Below are 27,180 nucleotides of genomic sequence, written 5' to 3'. Positions count from 1 at the left end.
ATATAAACATAAGAAAGAAAAAGAGGACACACTATTTGATGCACACCCAAATAGATAAATAACATAATTTTATTTAGTCATAAGACATGAAAAAAGGACACAAACAATTAAAAACATCTAAAAAAGCCCACTCCCCAACACACAACAGGCTGGGACCACTAGAGGCCCCACCCAGGACACCTCCGATTGCACAGATATAATTGCACTATACCACTGGCCTAATGCATATGACAGTACTCAAAATCCTAGTAACGCTACATCCCTAACAATATTATACATACAACCTGATCCCAGGATCTATTATACAGGGAGAGAGCGCAGGAACAGTGGTACAAAATCAATAATAATCAGGCAGGTGTCCCCCTAGACCCCACGCGTTCCGTCGCCCGTCGGCAACTTCCTCAGGGGTATTGTCACATTGTCACAGGGGTATTGGGGTGGCTGATGTATGGGAAGGAGAAAAGTGACTTCACACTTACAAACAAGGAACTATGGGATTTGTTGTTTGACAGAAGGAACTTCAACAGGAAATAGCCAGTTCACAAAAAGAACCCCCTCTCTCTCTCTCTCTCTCTCTCTCTCTCTCTCTCTCTCTCTCTCTCTCTCTCTCTCTCTCTATATATATATATATATATATGTATATATATATATATATAGATATGTGTGTGAAATATATATATATATATATATATATATATATATCCAGTTCTTTTTGTGAACTGGCTATTTCCTGTTTAAGTTCCTTCTCTCAAACTACAAATCCCATAGTTCCTTGTTTGTAAGTGTGACGTCACTTTCCTCCCTCCCATACATCAGCCACCCCACCCATTGAAACACAAATGAGCTGCCTTCCATGCAATAGACCAGTGTTTTCTAACCAGGGTGCCTCCAGCTGTTGCAAAAAATACAATTAGTTGCAGAAGGATCTCCATCTCACCCAGCAGTTGCTCCACTCATTGAAGCAGACAGGCTCCCTCTGGTCACCTGGCTAGCGATGTAATGTCTCGGGCCGTACTGCAACCTGGGAAACCCAGAGACATGAGTAATTTTGTATGCTGGTAAAAATAAATATTGGGGTGAAAATCACATAAGAATTGTAAGAAAACCGTCACACACAGGTACAGACACTATATGATGAACTACACGAACTTTACAGCCCCTGTAGCATAGTCAAATAAAAAAAAAACTGGAATACCCCTTTAAAGGGGTACTCCACTGCTCAGCGTTTGGAACAAAATGTTCGGAACGCTTAGAGCCGGCGCCGAGAGCTCGTGACATCATAGCCCTGCCCCCTCATGACATCATGCCCCGCCCCTTCAATGCAAGTCTATGGGAGGGGGCGTGTCGGCCGCAGCTTAGAATAGGGGATAAGTTGTATATATGGGAGTTATCCTTTAACCTGTTCTTACAACAAGCTTTGTACATAAAATGGGGTTTATTTACTAACGTGATCCCGACTCTTTTTTTTCTCGGGTTTTGCGCCCAAATTGTGTTGCACTTTCCATGCGACATAATTTGCGACCAAAGAAAACCTTCCATTTTACAAGAAAAACCCAAAAAGGGGGCGTGCTCATGCGAGAAAGTCGTCATGGTCCAGACAAAAGGGGCGTGTCCTCGACAAAAGGGGCGTGTCCCCGACAGTTTTGAAAAATCCCAACATATTTACTAAGGTTTCCACAGAAAATGTGCAGTTTTTGAGCCAAAGTCAGAAGTGGATTTAGCAGGAAGGAAAACTATAGGTCGTTCCTTTTATAATTCCCATTACTTTTAAAGGGTTACTCCACTGCTAGACATCTTTTGCCCTATCCAAAGGAGAGGTTTGCTATGAGGATTTGCTCCTACTCTGGACAGTTCCTGACACGGACAGAGGTGGCAGCAGAGAACACTGTGGACAAGACTGGAAAGAACTACACAACTTCCTGTGGAGCATACAGCAGCTAAGTACTGGAAGGATTAAGATTTTTTTTATATAGAAGTAATTTACAAATCTGTATAACTTTCTGGCAGATGTAAAAAACTATAACTCCCAGCATGTTGCAAAACTACAACTCCCAGCATGCAAGTATAGGTCGTTCCTTTATAATTCCCATTCCTTTTAAAGGGTTACTCCACTGCTAGACATCTTTAGCCCTATCCAAAGAAGAGGTTTGCTGTGAGGATTTGCTCCTACTCTGGACAGTTCCTGACACGGACAGAGGTGGCAGCAGAGAGCACTGTGGACAAGACCGGAAAGAACTACACAACTTCCTGTGGAGCATACAGCGGCTGATAAGTACTGGAAGGATTAAGATTCTTTTTATATAGAAGTAATTTACAAATCTGTATAACTTTCTGGCAGATTTAAAAAAAAACTATAACTCCCAGCATGTTGCAAAACTACAACTCCCAGCATGCCCAGACAGCCGTTGGCTGTCTGGGCATGCTGGGAGTTGAAGTTTTGCAACTGCAGGAGGGCCATATTTTAGATACCACCGTTTTAAGCAAGTCGATCTGTTCTCTGTGTTGTGACGGACTTCAGATCGCTATCTATACGTCAGATGTGGATAAGGAAGTCGGGACACAAAGACGTCTTGTCAGACAGACAGGTGCCCATTACTTCACAGTGATGCAGCACAGGAATCTCCAGGACTGCTCCGTCCTCTGTCATTACTATTAGAGAGAGGACAGGAATCTGAGGGAGGGACATCATCACTTCCTGATAGACGGGCGCCTCCTCCAGTACCTGTCCTGTGTGTACGTGAGGCCAGATCCTTACTCTTCTCCCCTCCTGACACCTGCCTGCACCATCTCAGGATGCACTACAAGGACCTGGTGAAATGCTGGCACGAGGGCGTCCTGGCCGCAGAGAAGAAAGACTTGGACGCTGCCCTGAAGAGCTTCACCAGCATCGAGGATCCTCCTTCAAAGATCTGGTTTAACATTGGCTGCATCCACCTGCAGAGAGAAGACCTCCTGAACGCCCAGCAGGTATGGGGCCGGGAACCTTACAGGGATCGGGAACGTTGTGTCTTATTGAATCGTTACTTACTTGGTGTTGCTCGGTCTCCCCACCTAAACCTTGTGCTAGAGGAAAAGCAACAATCACTCTCTTATATCCCATCCTCATATCCTGTCCTCATATCTTCACCTCATATTCCGTCATATTCCATTCTCGTATCTTGTTCTCATAACCTGTCCTTGTTTCTCATACTCATATTCCATCCTCATATCTCGTCCTCATATCTTGTCCTCATATCCCGACCTCATATCTCCTCATAATCCGTCCTCACATCCCGTCCTCATATCCCGTCCTCATTTTCCTTCCTCATATCCCGTCCTCATATTACCTCCTCATATCCCGTCCTCATATCCTGATCTCATATCCCGTCCTCATATCCCCTCCTCATATCCCCTCCTCATATTATATCCTCATATTCCCTCCTCATATCCCGTCCTCATATCCCATCCTCATATCCTGCCCTCATATCCAGTCCTCATATCTCGTCCTAATATCCCGACCTCATATCCCGTCCTCATATCCCGTCCTCATATCCCCTCCTCATATCCCATCCTCATATCCTGTCCTCATATCCAGTCCTCATATCTCGTCCTAATATCCCGACCTCATATCCCGTCCTCTTATCCCATCCTCCTATCCCAACCTCATATCCCATCCTATCCTGACCTAATATCTCATCCTTATATCCCGACCTCTTATCCTGTCCTATTGCGTCCTCATATTCTGTCTTCATATTCCCTCCTCATATCCTGTCATTATATCCTGACCTTAAATCCCGTCCTCATAACTCGTCCTCGTATCTCAATCTCATATTCCATCTTCATATTCCGTCCACATATCCCGTCCTCATATCTCATTCTTATATCCGACCCTTAATATCCCAACCTCATATCCCGTCCCCATTATCTCTAAGGGGTGCAGGGATTCTAGGGATTTCTATGTTGATACTAACCAGTGGTGTTATTTGATTTTGTTCTGCCCTAGACCGACCCGTGTGTATATACTACTCTGTTTACTCTGTGGGGGACATGTATCAAAGATTTTACCCCTGTTTTGTGTAAAAAAAAAATTTGCGCAAGCTGTTGTTTTTGGCATCTTTTTTTGCGCACATTCTGGTGGACCATTTCCTCCAGATGTGTAGGTTTCGGTATACCTTGGAGTGACATATTTAGTAGGCACAAATTTATTAACTGCGTATAATTTCATTTACGCGCAGAAATCTTGCGCAATGACCATATTTTTAACGCAAATATAAGCCATCTTGGACTGCACTTAGCAAGATCCTCTAAATCAGTGATCTCCAATCTGCGGACCTCCAGCTGTTGCAAAACTACAACTCCCAGCATGCCCGGACAGCCAACGGCTGTCCGGGCATGCTGGGAGTTGTAGTTTTGCAACAGCTGGAGGTCCACAGGTTGAAGACCATTGCTCTAAATCATCATTAAAACTTTCATTTTGGAGGTATGAGGAGATTGCTATATTTGCCCGCAATTTATGAAACTCATTGCGCTTGATTGATAAATTTAGCGCATCTGCGCATAATTTAGAATTCGGCAAAAGGGGGTAAACTGCTTCTACCATACACAAATAATGATACATGTCCCCCTGTGTGTGTGTGTATACTATGTCTCTCAAAAATATAGTGCTGCCCCCCAATAAAGTGCCGCCCTAGGCTGGGGCCTTGTTGTCCTAATAGATATTTCCACTGATACTGACTGATTTAGCAAATACTTGTAAGGAACAGGAATGTGACACCCCAAGACAGGGAAGTGACTGCAGGAAATAATACACCTCCTATCTGATTCTGACCCCGTCCCTAAAGTCGGGGAACCTGTTTGGGATCGGGAGCGACTGATACTGGTGACTCCAAAGAAACGGATGAGCTGTACTGAAAATATCTTACAATTCTAGTCATATAAGACAAGTGTTTCCCAATCAGAGTGCCTCCAGCTGTTGCAAAACTACAACTCCCAGCATGCCCGGACAGTACTATATTCCTTGGTAATGATTTATTCTGTATCTCTCCCTGCAGGCGTACAGTCAGTCTGTGACCAAGGACCCCTGCCTGGCTGTTGGTTTCTTCCAAAGGAGCTACGTGCACTTTAAGCTGCAGTGGTACGTCCCTGAATTAATACATCTCTTTTATTTTGGGGTGTTTTATTTATTTTTATATATTTTTTTACAAATTAAATGCAATTGCACTATTAGCAATTATCTAATATAGTGCATTATTTCTGTATTTATGGGCTGATTGCAGTGACTGATATCATCTATACTAGTATTTCCCAGTCAGTGTGCCTCCAGCTGTTGCAAAACTACAACTCCCAGTATGCCCGGACAGCCGTTGGCTGTCCGGGCATGCTGGGAGTTGTAGTTTTGCAACAGCTGGAGGCACACAGGTTGGGAAACTTCTCTATTTACTCAATTTATGTATACCTAATGCAGTTTTATAGGGGGGTACTGCTTAGGATTATTGTGTAACACATCTCATAAATTCTGTCTTTCCGCCAGGTATGAGAGGGCATTGGGTGACTGCCACCTGGCGATGGCCCAGCTCAGAAACAACAGCCTTATAGACTACAAGCAGCTGGGTCTGCACCACCTGCTTCACGCCTGGGAGGTATGCGGGCACCTCAATAGATTACATTGGCCAAGCAATACCCAGACTGACCTCTAGGGGGCCTAGCCCTAATGCTCTGTGACGTGACCATTGACACTGTGTTGTGTTTGGCGCAGGTGCTGTATAACACAGCGGTCATCCTCTGTTATCTGGGGAAATGGGAGAGCGCCCAGCAGAAGATTAATGAGGCTGTGAAATGGCTGCCAGGGGACATCAAGAACGCCAAGCTAGAGGCTGCCCAGGCCCAGATTCTGGTAAGTGAATGTTTATGGTGTTTAGTATAACCCCTGACATGTACAGGATTTAGAAAAATTAACCTATTTTACTTTCCCGAGAACCAGTGCCTCAGCTGTCTTTGGGCTGCATATGGTATTGCAGCTCATTCGCATGGAAATTATTGGGGCTGAGCTGCAGTACTGCACATGACCTGTGGACAGGTGAGGCGCTGTGTTTGGAAGAGGCAGCCATGTTTTGCTTACTATATGTACAATCTCATGGGTTGAAACAATGGTAAATGTAGCAGGGCTCTCCTTACCCAGATGGAGGACAGTTCTGAAGGCGATACCTTGGTCATCTTGAAGCTTAGAAAATTAGAAAACTGATTTGTCAGGTCTGTATGTGAGGGCAGAAGAAGATAGAGGGGAAGATATAGAGTTCAGGGATATATAGTTTTTGGTTTGGTTTGGTATGGTTTGGTTTGGTTTGGTATGGTTTGATTCAGTATTTCCATGTTAAAAATGTTCATATGCTGTGAGCGGTCATAGAGGAAGCCTGTGAGTCCTGCTTCCCCCGCCCACTGATAGAGAAAGCCTGTGAGTCCTGCTTCCCCCGCCCTTTAATTGAGAAAGTCTGTGAGTCCTCCTTCCCCTGTCCACTAATAGAGAAAGCCTGTGAGTCCTGCTTCCCCCATCCACTAATAGAGAAAGCCTGTGAGTCCTGCTTCCCCCGCCCTTTAATTGAGAAAGCCTGTGAGTCCTGCTTCCCCTGCCCACTAATAGAGAAAGCCTGAGTCCTGCTTCCTCAACCACTGATAGAGAAAGCCTGTGAGTCTTACTTCCCCTGCCCACTGATAGAGAAAGCCTGTGAGTCCTGCTTCCCTGCCCACTGATAGAGAAAGCCTGTGAGTCCTGCTTCCCCGGCCCACTACTAGAGAAAGCCTGTGAGTCCTGCTTCCCCGGCCCACTAATAGAGAAAGCCTGTGAGTCCTGCTTCCCCACCCACCCATACAGAAAGCCTGGGAGTCCTGCTTCCCCCGCCCACTAATAGAGGAAGCCTGTGAGTCCTGCTTCCCCTGCCCACTAATAGAGAAAGCCTGTGAGTCCTGCTTCCCCCACCCACTAATAGAGAAAGGCTGTGAGTCCTGCTTCCTCCACCTACTAATAGAGAAAGCCTGTGAGTCCTGCTTCCCCACCCACCTATACAGAAAGCCTGTGAGTCCTGCTTCCCCACCCACCCATACAGAAAGCCTGTGAGTTCTGCTTCCCCACCCACCCATACAGAAAGCCTGTGAGTCCTGCTTCCCCTGCCCACTAATAGAGAAAGCCTGTGAGTCCTGCTTCCCCTGCCCACTAATAGAGAAAGCCTGTGAGTCCTGCTTCCCCCGCCCACTAATAGAGAAAGCCTATGAGTCCTGTTTCCCCCACCCACTAATAGAGAAAGCCTGTGAGTCCTGCTTCCCCTGCCCACTAATAGAGAAAGCCTGTGAGTCCTGCTTCCCCCGCCCACTAATAGAGAAAGCCTGTGAGTCCTGCTTCCCCCACCCACTAATAGAGAAAGCCTGTGAGTCCTGCTTCCCTCGCCCACTAATAGAGAAAGTCTGTGAGTCCTGCTTCCCCCACCCACTAATAGAGAAAGCCTGTGAGTCCTGCTTCCCCCACCTACTAATAGAGAAAGCCTGTGAGTCCTGCTTCCCCACCCACCCATACAGAAAGCCTGTGAGTCCTGCTTCCCCACCCACCCATACAGAAAGCCTGTGAGTCCTGCTTCCCCACCCACCCATACAGAAAGCCTGTGAGTCCTGCTTCCCCACCCACCCATACAGAAAGCCTGTGAGTCCTGCTTCCCCCACCCACTAATAGAGAAAGCCTGTGAGTCCTCCTTCCCCTGCCCACTAATAGAGAAAGCCTGTGAGTCCTGCTTCCCCACCCACCCATGCAGAAAGCCTGTGAGTCCTGCTTCCCCACCCACCCATACAGAAAGCCTGTGAGTCCTGCTTCCCCCGCCCACTAATAGACTATGCCTGTGAGTCCTGCTTCCTCAACCACTGATAGAAAAAGCCTGTGAGCCCTGCTTCCCTCGCCCACTAATAGAGAAAGCCTGTGAGTCCTGCTTCCCTCACCCACTAATAGAGAGAGCCTGTGAGTCCTGCTTCCTCCACCTACTAATAGAGAAAGCCTGTGAGCTCTGCTTCCCTCGCCCACTATTAGAGAAAGCCTGTGAGTCCTGCTTCCCCACCCACCCATACAGAAAGCCTGTGAGCCCTGCTTCCCCTGCCCACTGATAGAGAAAGCCTGTGAGTCCTGCTTCCCCCGCCCACTAATAGAGAAAGCCTGTGAGCCCTGCTTCCCCCGCCCACTAATAGAGAAAGCCTGTGAGTCCTGATTCCCCTGCCCACTAATAGAGAAAGCCTGTGAGTCCTGCTTCCCCCGCCCACTAATAGAGAAAGCCTATGAGTCCTGCTTCCCCCGCCCACTAATAGAGAAAGCCTGTGAGTCCTGATTCCCCCGCCCACTAATAGAGAAAGCCCGTGAGTCCTGATTCCCCCATCTACTGATAGAAATGCATTCAGGTTGAGTCCCTTTAAACTCCCCTAAACCCTTCTATCAGGATAGTCACACATTCAGTATTATGGAGATGACTTTACTCCATCGTGTGTTGTTCCTACAGAACCGATCTCTCCTTCAGCCGATCCAGGTGCCGGACGGGGAGATTTTCAGGCCCCGTAAGCAGGAAGTGGAGCTGCTGAATTCCAAAGATTTCCTGGGTAAACCGAAGGTGAGTAAAAAGCGTCACACCTGAAATGACTCACAAGTCTATAAATATGGCAGCCGCCCGGTCAACAAGGATCTCTACTCAATAAGGTCTCTACTTCTCAATGTATCAAAATGTAACATATGATATCATGAATGTATCTATGCACTTTATCATATTCCAGCCCAGTGTGTCCCAACTAGTGTGCCTCCACCTGTTGCAAAACTACAACTCCCAGCATGCCCCGACAGCCAAAGGCTGTCTGGGCATGCTGGGAGTTGTAGTTTTGCAACAGCTGTAGGCACCCTGTTTGGGAAACACTGTTTCAGACCTTGGTGGTGGCCACTTATAACCCCAACTGCCATAGAGCACTGTTCACATTCACAGCCCATTCCCCTTGTTGCAGCTTTTACATTTTTTTTTTTTATTATATATCCTAATTAATTTCCTTTTTTTTTACTATTCAGGTCATCTCCTCCGTGGTTCCCAATGACCAGTATAGCGGCTTTGAGCCCCTCCGCCCTCAGGTAATTCTGAAACGACACAGGCTTAGGTATGTTTCACAATCTAAGGGTCTCTCGCGGCTGCAGAACTACAACTCCCAGCATGTCTGAGCAGCCAACAACGTGGCTCCTGTGGCCTCTGTGGTCTTCTCTGGCTGATTGATATTCTTTGCTCATCTCCCATGACCTACATCTCCCAGCAATCATTACAGCTCTGCTCTGGCAGTCCCCTACCCTTCTGAGGTTCAGTGTGTGATTGGCTAAGGCTGCACACACCTCCCAGTTCTCGACACTAAAGAGAGCATGACCCATCAGTGCAGAGCACAAACCACATGGTCTGTGTCTCTTTCAGCCTGGTGGGGGCTGCTTTCAGAGAGGGATTTAGACGGAGACAGAGTGGATGGCTGAATGATTTTGCTCCCTCACTTTATGCATCTAAGTGACAACCAAAGAGGGGAAACTGCTCTATATGGATGATGAATGATATTCAGACAATTAAATAGGTTGATGAGCGGGAAATGATGGACTATGGGTCTAGTTTCTCAGAGTACCCCTTTAAGTGTTCAAGGGGGTCATGTATCAAACATAACAAATGTCACCTGTACTATGCAACTTTCATGGACGCATTGTTTTTTAAGCCAAGCGTGACAGTGGGCGTGTTTTTTACTGGAGAACCATTGCAAACGTTACACACAATTGCGCAAAGGCCGCTCCACACCTGACCAGACACAGCTAGCTGCACCATGTTTACTTTAAAGTAAGCAAAAGTGTTAAAGGGGTGCTCCACCACTATAAATGTATTTCCTATCCACAGTATAGGGGTTAATTTTTCCCGCCTAGTGTGCGCTCGGTGCTGGTTGGCTAATGTTTACATAAACGCACTTGTCAGTCAGCCTGGCTGTTAATAAATGAGCCCCTAAGGGGGTCCGACCTCTGGTGTTCTCCAAAACTGGGCCCTGTCTCTCTATGTGCATGGAGCAATGTGTCGACACGTGCTTCACACATTCTCTCATCAGAGCGCCGGAGATACATGAGCACTGTAGCAGACACGCCAGAGATACATGAGCACTATAGCAGACATGCCGGAGATACATGAGCGCTGTAGCAGACACGCCGGAGATACATGAGCGCTCTAGCAGACACGCCGGAGATACATGAGCGCTGTAGCAGACACGCCGGAGATACATGAGCGCTGTAGCAGACATGCCGGAGATACATGAGCGCTGTAGCAGACACGCCGGAGATACATGAGCGCTGTAGCAGACACGCCGGAGATACATGAGCGCTGTAGCAGACATGCCGGAGATACATGAGCACTGTAGCAGACACGCCAGAGATACACACTGTAGCAGACACGCCAGAGATACATGAGCACTGTAGCAGACATGCCGGAGATACATGAGCGCTGTAGCAGACACTCCGGAGATACATGAGCGCTGTAGCAGACACGCCGGAGATACATGAGCGCTGTAGCAGACACGCCGGAGATACATGAGAGCAGTAGCAGACACGCCTGAGATACATGTGCGCTGTAGCAGACACTCCGGAGATACATGAGTGCTGTAGCAGACACGCCGGAGATACATGAGCGCTGTAGCAGACACGCCGGAGATACATGAGCGCAGTAGCAGACACGCCGGAGATACATGAGCGCTGTAGCAGACACGCCGGAGATACATGAGCGCTGTAGCAGACACACCGGAGATACATGAGCGCTGTAGCAGACACGCCGGAGATACATGAGCGCTGTAGCAGACACGCCGGAGATACATGAGCGCTGTAGCAGACACGCCAGAGATACATGAGCGCTGTAGCAGACACGCCAGAGATACATGAGCGCTGTAGCCGACATGCCGGAGATACATGAGCGCTGTAGCAGACACGTCGGAGATACATGAGCACTGTAGCAGACACGCCGTAGATACATGAGCGCTGTAGCAGACACGTCGGAGATACATGAGCACTGTAGCAGACACGCCGGAGATACATGAGCGCTGTAGCAGACACGCCGGAGATACATGAGCACTGTAGCAGACACGCCGGAGATACATGAGCGCTGTAGCAGACACGCCGGAGATACATGAGCGCTGTAGCAGACACGCCTGTGATACATGAGCGCTGTAGCAGACACGCCGGAGATACATGAGCGCTGTAGCAGACACGCCGGAGATACATGAGCGCTGTAGCAGACACGCCGGAGATACATGAGCGCTGTAGCAGACACGCCGGAGATACATGAGCGCTGTAGCAGACACGCCGGAGATACATGAGCGCTGTAGCAGACACGCCGGAGATACATGAGCGCTGTAGCAGACACGCCGGAGATACATGAGCGCTGTAGCAGACACGTCGGAGATACGTGAGCGCTGTAGCAGACACGCCGGAGATACATGAGCGCTGTAGCCGACAAGCCGGAGATACGTGAGCGCTGTAGCAGACACGTCGGAGATACATGAGCACTGTAGCAGACACGCCGGAGATACATGAGCGCTGTAGCAGACACGTCGGAGATACATGAGCGCTGTAGCAGACACGCCAGAGATACATGAGCGCTGTAGCAGACACACCGGAGATACATGAGCGCTGTAGCAGACACGCCGGAGATACATGAGTGCTGTAGCAGACACGCCGGAGATACATGAGCACTGTAGCAGACACGCCGGAGATACATGAGCGATGTAGCAGACACGTCGGAGATACATGAGCGCTGTAGCAGACACGTCGGAGATACATGAGCGCTGTAGCAGACACGCCGGAGATACATGAGCGCTGTAGCAGACACACCGGAGATACATGAGTGCTGTAGCAGACACGCCGGAGATACATGAGCGCTGTAGCAGACACGCCGGAGATACATGAGCGCTGTAGCAGACACGCCGGAGATACATGAGCGCTGTAGCAGACACGCCGGAGATACATGAGCGCTGTAGCAGACACGCCGGAGATACATGAGCCCTGTAGCAGACACGCCGGAGATACATGAGCGCTGTAGCAGACACGCCGCTCCATGCACAGGGAGGGGTGGGGTGTTGATCCAACTTCTGGCACCCCCACAATCTGTCTCTATCTGCAGTTTTTAATATGTGAATTCTTAAAGGGGTACTCTGCCCCTAGATATCTTATCGATAAGATGTCTGATAGCTGGATTCCCACCACTGGGGACCCCCGCGATCTCTGCTGCAGCACCCCACAAATCCGGTGCATGGAGCAAATTTCGCTCCATGCCAGATGCCTGGCGATGTGGGGTCCGGAGGCTCGTGACGTCACGGCCATGCCCATTCAATGCAAGTCTATGGGGGGGGGGGGGGGGTGACGCCCACTCCCATAGACTTGCATTGAAGGGGCGTGGCCGTGATATCACGAGCCTCCAGCGCTGCACCCGATGCTCTAAACAAACGAGTACAGCAGGGAGATCACAGGGGTCCCCAGCGGCGGGACAGGGGATAAGATGTCTAGGGGCAGAGTACTCCTTTAACAACCAGATTTGTTATGTTTTTCTGGTCAGGTGCGCGCCAGGTCTTCCTGCAAGGTCTATGCCAATTGCCAACCTAACGTTAGCCTTGCCAAATATTCACCAATCGCCAACCTAAAGTCGCACACTAACATTAGCCAGACTTTATTAAATGCGCATTTTGACATAATAAATCTGATGACACACGACCCGCTCAGTGTCTTGTTGCGAATCAATCGTTTTAGTCATCTCTTCTCTTCTGCAGAAACCAGGATTTTACCAGCCGTGCCCGGATTTCATGCAGTAAGTCCTTTATCTTTTCTCCCTCAATATAAATACTTAGGATTTTGTTATCCATATTGATCTGTGCTCATTACTGTCATGTGACCCTCACAGAGGCCAAGATTCTGGATACCACCGCGTCATGGTCCATTATTATCCCGAAAACTCTGGGGAGGTGGCGGTAAAGGCCAACAGCATCTTGTTCGTCCTGAATAAACATGGAGACTGGGCCACGGCCATTCATGACGGGCAGGTAGGTACCTTATAGTGTGAACCTCGTCCTATACTATTCCAATGATCCTATACTATTCCAGTGATCCTATACTATTCCAGTGATCCTATACTATTCCAGTGATCCTATACTATTCCAGTGATCCTATACTATTCCAGTGATCCCATACTATTCCAATGATCCTATACTATTCCAATGACCCCATAATATTCCAGTGATCCTATACTATTCCAATGATCCTATACTATTGCAATGATCCTATACTATTCCAATGACCCTATACTATTCCAATGATCCTATATTATTCCAATGACCCTATACTATTCCAATGATCCTATACTATTCCAGTGATCCTATACTATTCCAATGATCCTATACTATTCCAGTGATCCTATACTATTCCAATGATCCTATACTATTCCAGTGATCCTATACTATTCCAGTGATCCTATACTATTCCAATGATCCTATACTATTCCAGTGATCCTATACTATTCCAATGATCCTATACTATTCCCGTGATCCTATACTATTCCAATGATCCTATACTATTCCAATGATCCTATACTATTCCCGTGATCCTATACTATTCCAATGATCCTATACTATTCCAGTGATCCTATACTATTCCAATGATCCTATACTATTCCCATGATCCTATACTATTCCAATGATCCTATACTATTCCAGTGATCCTATACTATTCCAATGATCCTATACTATTCCCATGATCCTATACTATTCCAGTGACCCTATACTATTACAATGATCCTATACTATTACAATGATCCTATACTATTCCAGTGATCCTATACTATTCCAATAATCCTATACTATTCCAGTGATCCTATACTATTACAATGATCCTATACTATTCCAGTGATCCCATACTATTACAATGATCCCATACTATTCCAGTGATCCTATACTATTCCAGTGATCCTAAACTATTCCAGTGATCCTATACTATTCCAATGATCCTATACTATTCCAATGACCCTATACTATTCCAATGATCCTATACTATTCCAGTGATCCTATACTATTCCAATGATCCTATACTATTCCAGTGATCCTATACTATTCCAATGATCCTATACTATTCCAGTGATCCTATACTATTCCAGTGATCCTATACAATTCCAATGATCCTATACTATTCCAGTGATCCTATACTATTCCAATGATCCTATACTATTCCCGTGATCCTATACTATTCCAATGATCCTATACTATTCCAATGATCCTATACTATTCCCATGATCCTATACTATTCCAATGATCCTATACTATTCCAGTGATCCTATACTATTCCAATGATCCTATACTATTCCCATGATCCTATACTATTCCAGTGACCCTATACTATTACAATGATCCTATACTATTACAATGATCCTATACTATTCCAGTGATCCTATACTATTCCAATGATCCTATACTATTCCAGTGATCCTATACTATTACAATGATCCTATACTATTCCAGTGATCCCATACTATTACAATGATCCCATACTATTCCAGTGATCCTATACTATTCCAGTGATCCTAAACTATTCCAGTGATCCTATACTATTCCAATGATCCTATACTATTCCCATGATTCTATACTATTCCAATGATCCTATACTATTCCAATGATCCTATACTATTACAATGATCCTATACTATTACAATGATCCTATACTATTACATTGATCCCATACTATTCCAGTGATCCTATACTATTACAATGATCCTATACTATTACAATGATCCTATACTATTCCAGTGATCCTATACTATTCCAATGATCCTATACTATTCCAGTGATCCTATACTATTACAATGATCCTATACTATTCCAGTGATCCCATACTATTACAATGATCCCATACTATTCCAGTGATCCTATACTATTCCAGTGATCCTAAACTATTCCAGTGATCCTATACTATTCCAATGATCCTATACTATTCCCATGATTCTATACTATTCCAATGATCCTATACTATTACAATGATCCTATACTATTACAATGATCCTATACTATTACATTGATCCCATACTATTCCAGTGATCCTATACTATTACAATGATCCTATACTATTACAATGATCCTATACTATTCCAGTGATCCTATACTATTCCAATGATCCTATACTATTCCAGTGATCCTATACTATTACAATGATCCTATACTATTCTAGTGATCCCATACTATTCCAATGATCCTATACTATTCCAGTGATCCTATACTATTACAATGATCCCATACTATTCCAGTGATCCTATACTATTCCAGTGATCCTATACTATTCCAGTGATCCCATACTATTCCAGTGATCCTATACTATTCCAATGATCCTATACTATTCCAATGACCCTATACTATTCCAGTGATCCTATACTATTCCAATGATCCTATACTATTCCAATGATCCTATACTATTCCCGTGATCCTATACTATTCCAGTGATCCTATACTATTACAATGATCCTATACTATTCTAGTGATCCCATACTATTCCAATGATCCTATACTATTCCAGTGATCCTATACTATTCCAATGATCCTATACTATTCCCGTGATCCTATACTATTCCAATGATCCTATACTATTCCAATGATCCTATACTATTCCAATGATCCTATACTATTCCAATGATCCTATACTATTCCCGTGATCCTATACTATTCCAGTGATCCTATACTATTCCCGTGATCCTATACTATTCCAGTGACAAGCTTTCTGCATGAAACTTTGCAAACTTTTCTGGTCTTTGCTTTTTTTTTTCATAGAAAATTCTTATCCCGACTAATTTTCTGGAATCGGTGGATGCACCTAAAGTAGATATGAAGGTAACGACAAATCCATTGCCTCTTCCGCTGGGGTATCAAGAATTAAAAAAAAAAAAAGTGCCACCCATTTCCACAGGCTGTGTGTGGGATTACAACTTGGCCACTTTCACTTCAATGATGCTGAGCTGTAATACCAGAGACAGCCTGTAGATGAGTGTGGTGCTGTTTTTTGGATTTCATTGCGAATAATATTTAGATTTTTTATCACAAATGTGAATGTAACATATGAGGCTTATTTGCTTATTTTATTTTTTATATGTGACATATATTTTTTTGTTTTTATTTTTTGGAAAATTCAATAAATATTAGTTGAAAGAAAATAACAATTTAACTTTTTTTCTCTATTAAATGTAATGTTTTTTTTTGTTGTTTTTTTTTTAACAGCGAATTAATAATGGCATCCCTCTGCCCCCCATGAAGATGCCGCCCACTAGACCCAATGCAAAGGCCACAGGTGAGCAGTGCACAGAATTTCTATGGGGTGTCCATGAGCATTCGGTGTAGAGAACTACATTTTGGACAAACCTCTATGAGAGTACACAATGGGGGCATCTGTGCCTAGTGTATGGTCCACTCCATATGTAGATTGGTGTTTCTCAGCCAGGGTGCCTCAAGCTGTTGCAAAACTACAACTCCCAGCATTTGGAACGCTGTCCTAACAAGTACTGGAAGGATTAAGATTTTGTTAGAAATAAAAAATATTGGAGAATATTCCTGGTTATCAGTTATAAATGTTTTTTTCTTTAACCCCTTAAGGACCGGGGTTTTTTCCGTTTTTGCACTTTCGTTCTTTGCTCCTTGCCTTTAAAAAATCATAACTCTTTCAATTTTGTCACTTAAAAATCCATATGATGGTTTATTTTTTGTGCCACCAATTCTACTTTGTAATGACATCAGTCATTTTGCCCAAAAATCTACGGTGAAACGAAAAAAAAAATCATTGTTAGACAAAATTGAAAAAAAGAATGCCGTTTTGTAAATTTTGGGGGCTTCCGTTTCTACGTAGTACATTTTTCGGGAAAAATGACACCTTATCTTTATTCTGTAGGTTCATAGGATTAAAATGATCCCCTACATATATAGGTTTGATTTTGTCGCACTTCTGGAAAAAATCATAACTACATGCAGGAAAATTAATACATTTAAAATTGTCATCTTCTGACCCTTATAACTTTTTTATTTTTCCGCGTATGGGGTGGTATGAGGACTCATTTTTTGCGCCGTGATCTGAAGTTTTTGCATTGATAGGACTTATTGATTTTTTCATGATATAAAAAGTGACCAAAAATGCACTTATTTTGGAATTTGGAATTTTTTTGCGTGTATGCCATTGAACGTGCGGTTTAATTAATGATATATTTTTATAATTCGGACATTTCCGCACGTGGCGATACCATATATGTTTATTTTTATTTACACTGTGTTTTTTTTTTTTAATGGATTAAGTGATCTTTATTCACTTTTTTTTCACTTTTTTTTGCAGTGTTATAGCTCCCATAGGGACCTATAACACTGCACACACTGATCATTGTTATCCCATAGGGACCTAGAACACTACACACACTGATCTTTTATACTGACCGTTGTTATCCCATAGGGACCTATAACACTGCACACACTGATCTTTTATACTGACCGTTGTTATCCCATAGGGACCTATAACACTGCACACACTGATCTTTTATACTGACCATTGTTATCCCATAGGGACCTATAACATTGCACACATTGATCTTTTATACTGACCATTGTTATCCCATAGGGACCTATAACACTGCACACACTGATCATTGTTATCCCATAGGACCTATAACACTACACACACTGATCTTTTACATTGATCACTGGTTTCTCATAGGAAACCAGTGATCGATGATTCTGCCGCTTGACTGCTCCTGTCTGGATCTCAGGCACTGAGCAGTCATTCGGCAATCGGACAGCGAGGAGGCAGATAGGGACCCTCCTGCTGTCCTGTAAACTGTTCGGGATGCCGCGATTTTGCCGCGGCTATCCCGAACAGCCCACTGAGCTAACTGGCACTTTTTACTTTCACTTTTAGCCGCGTGGCTCAGCTTTGAGTGCGCGGCTAAAGGCTTAATAGCGCGCGGCACCGCGATCAGTGCCGCGCGCTATTAGCGGCGGGTCCCGGCTTCACTATGACGCCGGGCCCGCCGTGATATGATGCGGGGTCACCGTGGGACCACGCGTTATATCACGGGAGCGGGACCAAGGACGTACTCATACGTTCTTGGTCCTTAAGAGGTTAATGGTGGTAGAAGGTCGGAAATGAGGGGTACTCCGGTGGAAAACCTTTTTTTTTTATAAATCAACTGGTGCCAGAAAGTTAAACAGATTTGTAAATTACTTCTATTAAAAAATCTTAATCCTTCCAGTACTTATTAGCTGCTGAATACTACAGAGGAAATTATTTTCTTTTTGGAACACAGTGCTCTCTGCTGACACCTCTGTCCATTTTAGAAACTGTCCAGAGCAGCATATGTTTGCTATGGGGATTTTCTCCTACTCTGGACAGTTCCTAAAATGGACAGAGATGTCAGCAGAGAGCACTGTGCTTGTGATGTCAGCAGAGAGCACTGTGTTCCAAAAAGAAAAGAATTTCCTCTGTAGTATTCAGCAGCTAATAAGTACTGGAAATAATAATTAAGATTTTTTAATAGAAGTCATTTACAAATCAGTTTAACTTTCTGGCACTAGTTTATAAAAAATAAAAAATAAAAAGTTTTCCACCGGAATACCCCTTTAAGATATTTGCAATGGTTCCTTATATTATATGATGCAGACAATTATTGTCTATTCCAGGTAATCCACTATCGTCCCAGCATGTCCCACCACGGCCCATGGCTGACCTACCCGTGCCCAGTGAGGTATGTCTATGTTCTGGAGCAGAAATGACCACATCTAGAATCCAGAACGTCATATCTTGATCAAACATCTCTCTCCTAATTTAGAAGTCCAAGGTAGAAGATCCGGCTGCCCCTCCGAAAGACGACCCAGCGGTGACCACATCCGTCCATGATGGAGATGAGGAGGAGACGGCGGCGAGTGCTCCTCCTGAACAAGAACAGTCAGAGCATGAGCCCATCCATCGGGGACCAATGGAGATGACCGCACCTACGGTGGTCTGGAAAGAGGCGGAACCTAGACCTCTGCAGAGGGTAGAAATGGTGATGAACCTACAGAGTTGTGCACCAGGGAGCCGGGACATTGAAAAGGTGAAGAATCCACTCAAGGTCTGACTATGATGGGGGAAGGGGGGGGGGGGGTGTTACTTCTAAATTTCCTTATAGGACAGTATGATCAACTGAGAATATCACTACTGTATGTAGGGGCAAAGCAGGGAGGAGCAGGTGTTGTGCTGTGATTGGCCAGAGAAGGAAGGGAGGAAGCACCTGTGTGTGCACTGCTGGAAAAGAGCCCAGCACTGGTCCTGCCCCCTGAAATGGAGAGATTGAAAAACAGCTTAACTGACGTGTTCAGTGAGCTGCTTCCTGTATAACAGCGGTCTCCAAACTGTGGATCTCCAGCTGTTGCAAAACTACAACTCCCAGCATGCCTGGACAGCCGTTGGCTGTCCAGGCATGCTGGGAGTTGTAGTTTTGCAACAGCTGGAGATCCACAGTTTGGAGACCTATGTTATAAGTTTTATCCAGGAATAGAATAACTAAGCTGAGTTTTTCCAAAAACAGCGCCAGACCTGTCCTCAGGTTGTGTGCGGTATTACAACTTGGCTTCATTCACTTAAATGCAACTAAGTTGCAATATTACCTACAACCTGATGACAAGTGTAGCACTGTTTTTGGAATAAATCAGCTATTCTTATCCTGGACATTTTTTTTTTTTACTGCATTTACAGATATGCAAACGGCGCCACACTTGACTTTATAGGCTGTGATTGGTATTGCAGCCCAAAGAGGGAGGGCTGTTTCAAAAAAAATTCAGATTAAATTAGATTTAATACCTGAGGCCAATTAATTTGTGTTAAAGAGTCACTGTCAGCTTTCAAATAGTTAGAAGGTTTAAGGCTAGGGTTCTTCTTTAACCACAATGCATTTTTATTCTCTGACACAGGGAGCGGCAGGGACTGACAAAGGGACTGTACATGAACTGGAGTCTCCACCATCAGAAGAAGAGGTTATCACAATAAAGGTGCACATGGAGTTCACTGTAGATTTATCATTCAGCAAGAACGTCACCTACCAGGAGTTACAGCGCCTCCTAAGGAACAAACTGAAACAGCAAGGGGAACAGATGGACGTTCAACTTAGGTACAAAATCCAATCTATAGCCTTCTTACTTATCCTGTACTGATCCTGTACATACATTACATTACTTATCCGGTACTGATCCTGAGTTATATTCTGTATTATACTCCAGAGCAGTACTCACTATTCTGCTGGTGAGGTCACTGTGTACATACATTACATTACTTATCCGGTACTGATCCTGAGTTATATTCTGTATTATACTCCAGAGCAGTACTCACTATTCTGCTGGTGAGGTCACTGTACATACATTACATTACCTATCCTGTACTGATCCTGAGTTATATCCTGTATTATATTCCAGAGCTGTACTCACTATTCTGCTGGTGAGGTCACTGTGTACATACATTACATTACTGATCCTGTACTGATCCTGAGTTATATCCTGTATTATACTCCAGAGCTGTACTCACTATTCTGCTGGTGAGGTCACTGTGTACATACATTACATTACTTATCCGGTACTGATCCTGAGTTATATCCTGTATTATACTCCAGAGCTGTACTTACTATTCTGCTGGTGAGGTCACTGTGTACATACATTACATTACTTATCCTGTACTGATCCTGAGTTATATCATGTTTTATACTCCAGACCTGTACTCACTATTCTGCTGGTGAGGTCACTGTGTACATACATTACATTACTTATCCTGTACTGATCCTGAGTAATATCCTGTATTATACTCCAGAGCTGTACTCACTATTCTGCTGGTGAGGTCACTGTGTACATACATTACATTACTTATCCTGTACTGATCCTGAGTTATATCCTGTATTATACTCCAGAGCTGTACTCACTATTCTGCTGGTGAGGTCACTGTGTACATACATTACATTCTTCTATAGTGCCTAAGGCAGTGTTTTCCAACCCAGGTGAATCCAGCTGTTTCAAAACTGCAACTCACAGCATGCCCGGACATCCGTTGGCTGTCTGGGCATGTTGGGAGTTGTAGTTTTACAACAGCTGGAGGCACCCTGGTTGGGAAGCACTGGCCTAAAGCAATGCTTATTGTTGTCTTGTAACCGAAAATTAATCAGTTACAGGGATATGGAAGGTAAAGAGTTGACTTCGGTGAAGGATGACGGAGACCTACAGGGGATGTGGAAACAAGCAAAAAACAAAAGACTGATGCTGTGCTGTAAGGTAAAGAATCCTGCATATAAAAAAAAATTAAAGGGGTTGTGGGTTTGAAAAACATGGCGTATGGTTTCTAGGAGCAGCGCAGTACCGGTACAAAGGTTGTTTGTCATACAGTTCAGCTGTAGTGGAGCTGACCTGCAATACCAGACACAATCAATAGACAATTGTGGCGCTATTTAAAAAATAAAAAAAACAACCATGTTCTTCTAATCCAGGACAATACAATATCTTGTGAGTGTATCTGTACTGACTGACTGCTGCTTCCCGTAGGACGCCCTTCACTGTGTGGGGAGGCCCATCCTCTATCACATGAAAGCCGTCTATACATACACAGCAGAAGGGCCAGAAGATCTGCCATTTAAACAAGGGGACATCATTGACATCTTCTCAGAAGGTAACAATCTCCACAATGTACAGTATTTACACCGCTGTGTGTGATACTACAGGTCAGCCCCTGTGGGCATCATGCGAATAAGGATCTTGTGCAAAATTCTTTGTGTAAGGTTATGCTATCAGGATTGGTTCATTTAATATGCTGAGAAACGGGAGACAAAGACGGGTGCAAACATAAAGGATGTAAATTGTATTCAGTACTGTGCTTGGGATACAAGAGGGTGAAATATGACTAATATCCCAGACACAAGAGGGTGAAATATGACCAATATCCCAGACACAAGAGGGTGAAGTATGACCAATATCACAGACACAAGAGGGTGAAGTATGACTAATATCCCAGACACAAGAGGGTGAAGTATGACTAATATCCCAGACACAAGAGGGTGAAGAATGACCAATATCCCAGACACAAGTGGGGGAAGTATGACCAATATCCCAGACACAAGAGGGTGAAGTATGACTAATATCCCAGACACAACAGGGTGAAGTATGACTAATATCCCAGACACAACAGGGTGAAGTATGACTAATATCCCAGACACAACAGGGTGAAGTATGACCAATATCCCAGACACAAGAGGGTGAAGTATGACTAATATCCCAGACACAAGAGGCTGAAGTATGACCAATATCCCAGATACAAGAGGGTGAAGTTTACTAATATTCCAGACTCAAGGGGGTGAAAACTAACCAATATCCCTGACACGAGGGGGTGGAGCATGACCTGTATACCAGACCCAAGGGTATAGACTATGGCCAATATCCCAGGTTCAAGGATGTGAAGTATGACTATTATCCCTCAGACAGTGGTGTAAAACATTGCCAATATCCAAGACTCAGGGGGGTGGACTATGACCAATGTCCCAGACACAAGAGTATGACCAATATCCTGGATACAAGGGGAAAGGAGTATGGCCAAGATACCAGACACAAGGGAGTGAAGTTTGGCCAATACCTCATACACAAGGGGGTGGAGGTGAACAGCATACCATGCCCAAGAGCATATGACCAATATCCCAGACACGAGGGGGGAAGTAAAACTAATATCCCTGACACATGGATGGAAAATATAGCCAAAATCCAAGAATGGACTATGACCAATGTCCCAGGCACACATTAGTCACAGTCGATTATCACCAATATCCTAGATGCAAGGGGGTGGAGTCTGATTAAGATCCCAGAAACAAGAGGGTGAAGTATGACTTATATCTCATATAAAGGGGATAAAAATTGACCAATATCTCAAACACAAGTGGGTGGAGCTTAATCTGTATATCAGAGCCACGGTACGATCAATATCCCAGTCGTGGGTGAAGGGGGGGAATTTGACTAATATACTGCTACTTTAGTCTGCGTAAATTAGTTCAGCTTTCCAAGGGCTCTGGTTGTCTGGAAAAGTCCGGGATGACAGTCTTAGGTCTCCTCGATCTGTATCCACCTTTTCCAGGCAACTGGAGCCCTTGGAAAGCTGAACTAATTTAAGCTGACTAAACAACAGCCAAGCTGCGAGGTTCGCTACGAGCCAATTTACTGTTTGCTCAACTCTAATGACTAAGATCCCTCACATAAGGGGGAAGTATGACTAATATCCAAGATAAAAGGGGATGAAGTATGACTAAGATCCCAGATACAAGGGGGTGAAGTATGACTAAGATCCCAGACACAAGGGGGTGAAGTATGACTAAGATCCCAGACACAAGGGGGTGAAGTATGACTAAGATCCCAGATATAAGGGAGTGAAGTATGACTAAGATCCCAGATACAAGGAGGTGAAGTATGACTAAGATCCCAGACACAAGGGGGTGAAGTATGAATAAACTCTCAGACATGAGAGGGTGGAGCATGACCTGTATGCCAGACCCAAGGGTCTAGAGTATGACTAAGATCCCAGATACAAGGGGGTGAAGAATGATCAATATGCAAGACTCAAGTGGGTGGACTATTACCAATACCCCAGTCACAAAGATATTAGGGGAGATTTATCAAAACCCATGTAGAGGAAGAGCCGTGCAGTTGCCCATAGCGACCGATCAGATGTCTTCTTTCATTTTTCAAAGGCCTCTTTGAAAATGAAAGAAGCAATCAGTTTGGTTGTTTTGGGGCAACTGCACGGCTCATTCTCTACACAGGTTTTGATAAATCTCCCCCATTGAGTATTACCATTATGCCTAGATGCAAGGGGGTGAAGTATGACGAATATCCTACAAATATGGGGTTGGAATATGAACAATATCCCTGACATGTCAGCTGGGTCTATTCATTGTTAAAGGGGTACTCCGGTGGAAAACATTTTTTTTTTTAAATCAACTTGTGCAAGAAAGTTAAACAGATTTGTTAATTACTTCTATTAAAAAATCTTTACCCTTCCAGTACTTTTAAGCAGCTGTATGCTACAGAGGAAATTCTTTTATTTTTGAATTTCTTTTTTGTCTTGTCCACAGTGCTCTCTGGCTGACACCTGATGCCCGTATCAGGAACTGTCCAGAGCAGGAGAAAATCCCCATAGCAAACCTATGCTGCTCTGGACAGTTTCCTGACACGGACAGAGGTGTCAGCAGAGAGCACTGTGGACAAGACAATAAAGAAATTCAAAAAGAATAGAATTTCCTCTGCAGTATACAGCTGCTAAAAATACTGAAAGGGTAAAGATTTTCTTAATAGAAATAATTTACAAATCTGTTTAACTTTCTGGCACCAGTTGATTAAAAAAAAAAAAAAAAAAAAAAATGTTTTCCACCGGAGTACTCCTTTAAGTTTTTCTTTGTTTTACATGAATTGCACATCTCATTATGTTTATGTCCCGGACAGTAAATGAAGAGTGGTTGGAGGGTCACTGCAATGGAAGTATCGGAATATTCCCAAAGTGTTTTGCCACCAAAGTCAATGAGCAAGACGAATCGTAAGAGCAGAGGAGCGCGGGGGGACACAAAGTCATCACTCTAAAGTAGTGTTTCTCAACCGGGGTGCCTCCAGCTGTTGCAAAACTACAATTTCCAGCATGCCCGGACAGCCAACGGCTGTCCGGGCATGCTGGGAGTTGTAGTTTTGCAACAGCCGAAAGCACCTTGGTTGGAAACTGTGCAATACGTAATTCTCTGGATTCTGCATTTCCTCTTAATATTACAAATTATTCCTTATACATTGTATATACCGTACTTTATGTTATTTATGACAGTGAAGATGAATGTAAAATAAATGTAACTCATGCAGGATTATTTAGTGAATTTCTGATATTGTCTTTTTGTTTTAATATGTAAAATACATTAAAATATTTGTCTTCTATAAAATATTGTGTATGAGATATTACTTATACTGTGAATGTACAGCATCTGCATTTTCTTGATTAACCACTAGGTGGCAATATTTACCACCATTCTATATCTCCACTGTTAAACTAATCTAGAAATCTCGCATATTTTAGTGATGGCCACTTTTAGTCATTTTGGTTTTCTGTAAACCTTTTCATCTACTTTTCTTTTTGTTTTACTTTTCTTTGGCTACCAAACAAAGTATATTCTGTAATTTGAGATTAATTTTTATTAACTAATATTTATGTATTTACATTAGGCAGCAGAAGAAACAAAAACGGAACTTATTCCAAGCGCCAGATCCCTCGAGATAGTCAGTCTAACAAAGTAGACCAATTTCCATAGAAGATAACATTTATTCCAAGCATAGATCAACGCGTTTCAGACCTGAAACGGGCCCTTCATCAGGACAGAATGCTGATCAGCATTCTGTCCTGATGAAGGGCCCGTTTCGGGTCTGAAACACGTTGATCTATGCTTGGAATAAATGTTATCTTCTATGAAATTGGTCTACTTTGTTAGACTATCTCGAGGGATCTGGCGCTTGGAATAAGTTCCGTTTTTTGTTTCTTCTGCTGCCTACACTAATACCGGACCAGACGCTGCCTGGGATCGGGGGAATCAAGCTGCAGGATCCCATTTTATGATATATGTGATATCAGATGTTGTGCTCTGAGCTCTTCACCAGGGGCGCTATTGTGTTCCTTTTTTTCTCTTTTTTTCTCTCTATGTTTTTACATTGACTGTGTATGAATTTTCTATTCCTGTCTTATATGCATATACCAATATGGAATAGCAAACCACATGCTATATTATCTCACATGGTGCCCACTTGTAGAGTGAATAATCCATTGCCTTAAATGACTCTAATATGATGTTTTAAAGTTGCATGAAATAGCTATTTATTTATTTTTTTACTGTTATTTACATTTGGTGGCGCTGTTGTATGTAGGTAAATGGAAAACAGACCTGTTGATAAATGTGGCCAGGAGTGGTACTGCAATCAAAAAATAAATAAATACATTTTAATTAAATATATATTTTTAAAGGGGTATTCCAGGAATGTTTTTTATTTGACTATGCTACAGGGGCTTTAAAGTTAGCGTAGTTCATAATATAGTGTCTGTACCTGTGTGTGATGATTTTCTCACAATTCTTCTGTGATTTTCACCCCAATATTTATTTTTACCAGCATACAAAATGACTGTTGTCTCAGATTTTGTTGTCTCGGATTTGAAGTAAAAAAAAGAAAAGTCAAACAGGAAATACCAGTTCACATAGCCATTTATCCCCATGACAAGCGCAGATCCTTCCTAAGTATGTCCATTACTGCCTGCCAGATACATACTAAAATCACCTTATGGTGGAGAACCCCTTTAAATCTCTCTCTCTCTTCCCCCCCCCCTCTCTCTCTCTCTCTTCCCCCTCTCTCTCTCTCCTCTCTCTCCTCCCCTCTCTCTCCCTCTCTCCCCCTCCCATGCTCTCCCCCCTCTCTCTCTCCCCCCTCTATCTCTCCTCCCCCCCTCTTGCTCTCCCCCCTCTCTCTCCCCCCTCTCTCCCTCACCCCTCTCTCTCTCTCCTCTCTCTCTCTCCCCCTCTCTCTCCCCCCATTCCCTCCCCTCTCTCCCCCCCTCTCTCTCTCTCTCTCTCTCTCTCCCCCCCTCTTTCTCTCCTCCCCCTCTTGCCCTCCCCCCCTCTCTCTCTCCCCTCCTCTCTCTCTCCCCCTCTCTCTCTCCCCCCATTCCCTCCCCTCTCTCTCTCTCTCTCTCTCCCTCTCTCTTCCTCTCTCTCTCTTCCTCTCTCTCGCTCTCTCTCTCTCCTCTTTCTCGCTTTCTCCCCCTCTCTCTCCCCCCTCTTTCTCTCCTCCCCCCTTTCTCTCTCTCCCTCACCCCCTCTCTCCCTCACCCTCCTCTCTCTCTCCCCCCCCTCTCTCTCTCCCCTCCTCTCTCTCTCTCTTTCCCCCCCTCTCTCTCTCCCTCCCCCCTCTCTCTCTCCCTCCCCCCTCTTTCTCTCCTCCCCCTCTTGCTCTCCCCTCTCTCTCTCTCTCTCTCTCTCTCTCTCTCTCTCTCTCTCTCTCTCGCCTCTCTCTCCCCCTCCCTCTCTCTCTCCCCCTCTCTCCCCCCTCTTTCTCTCCTCCCCCCTCTTGCTA

The 27,180-nt window shown here is 44.3% G+C and overlaps 1 protein-coding gene across 6 annotated transcripts in view; it reads left to right on the top strand.

Annotated features, from left to right (window-relative positions):
* Positions 1-25,306, top strand: part of NOXA1 (NADPH oxidase activator 1) — a 30,584-nt gene extending 5,278 nt beyond the window's left edge. For 3 of the 6 annotated variants that reach the window (XM_056537741.1, XM_056537739.1, XM_056537738.1), the window contains exons 2-19: positions 1,774-1,941; positions 2,102-2,272; positions 2,793-2,967; positions 5,031-5,113; positions 5,510-5,618; positions 5,735-5,872; positions 8,505-8,612; positions 9,056-9,115; positions 12,808-12,845; positions 12,939-13,077; positions 15,841-15,900; positions 16,285-16,354; positions 18,721-18,785; positions 18,870-19,133; positions 19,990-20,186; positions 21,225-21,330; positions 21,598-21,721; positions 24,532-25,306. In XM_056537741.1, coding sequence (XP_056393716.1) covers positions 2,794-2,967; positions 5,031-5,113; positions 5,510-5,618; positions 5,735-5,872; positions 8,505-8,612; positions 9,056-9,115; positions 12,808-12,845; positions 12,939-13,077; positions 15,841-15,900; positions 16,285-16,354; positions 18,721-18,785; positions 18,870-19,133; positions 19,990-20,186; positions 21,225-21,330; positions 21,598-21,721; positions 24,532-24,626 — 1,830 coding nt within the window. In that variant the 5' untranslated portion in view covers positions 1,774-1,941; positions 2,102-2,272; position 2,793 and the 3' untranslated portion in view covers positions 24,627-25,306. Of the gene's footprint in view, positions 1-1,773; positions 1,942-2,101; positions 2,307-2,518; positions 2,968-5,030; positions 5,114-5,509; positions 5,619-5,734; positions 5,873-8,504; positions 8,613-9,055; positions 9,116-12,807; positions 12,846-12,938; positions 13,078-15,840; positions 15,901-16,284; positions 16,355-18,720; positions 18,786-18,869; positions 19,134-19,989; positions 20,187-21,224; positions 21,331-21,597; positions 21,722-24,531 lie in introns of all 6 variants that reach the window. The other 3 variants (XM_056537742.1, XM_056537743.1, XM_056537744.1) reach the window with 3 other exon arrangements.
* Positions 25,307-27,180: the final 1,874 nt, after the last annotated feature.

The sequence above is a fragment of the Hyla sarda genome, chromosome 9 (genome assembly GCF_029499605.1).
Source record: "Hyla sarda isolate aHylSar1 chromosome 9, aHylSar1.hap1, whole genome shotgun sequence".
Classification (NCBI taxonomy): Eukaryota; Metazoa; Chordata; class Amphibia; order Anura; family Hylidae; genus Hyla; species Hyla sarda.
Note: the sequence above shows the minus strand (reverse complement) of the source record. Positions and strands in the feature narration are given on the sequence as shown.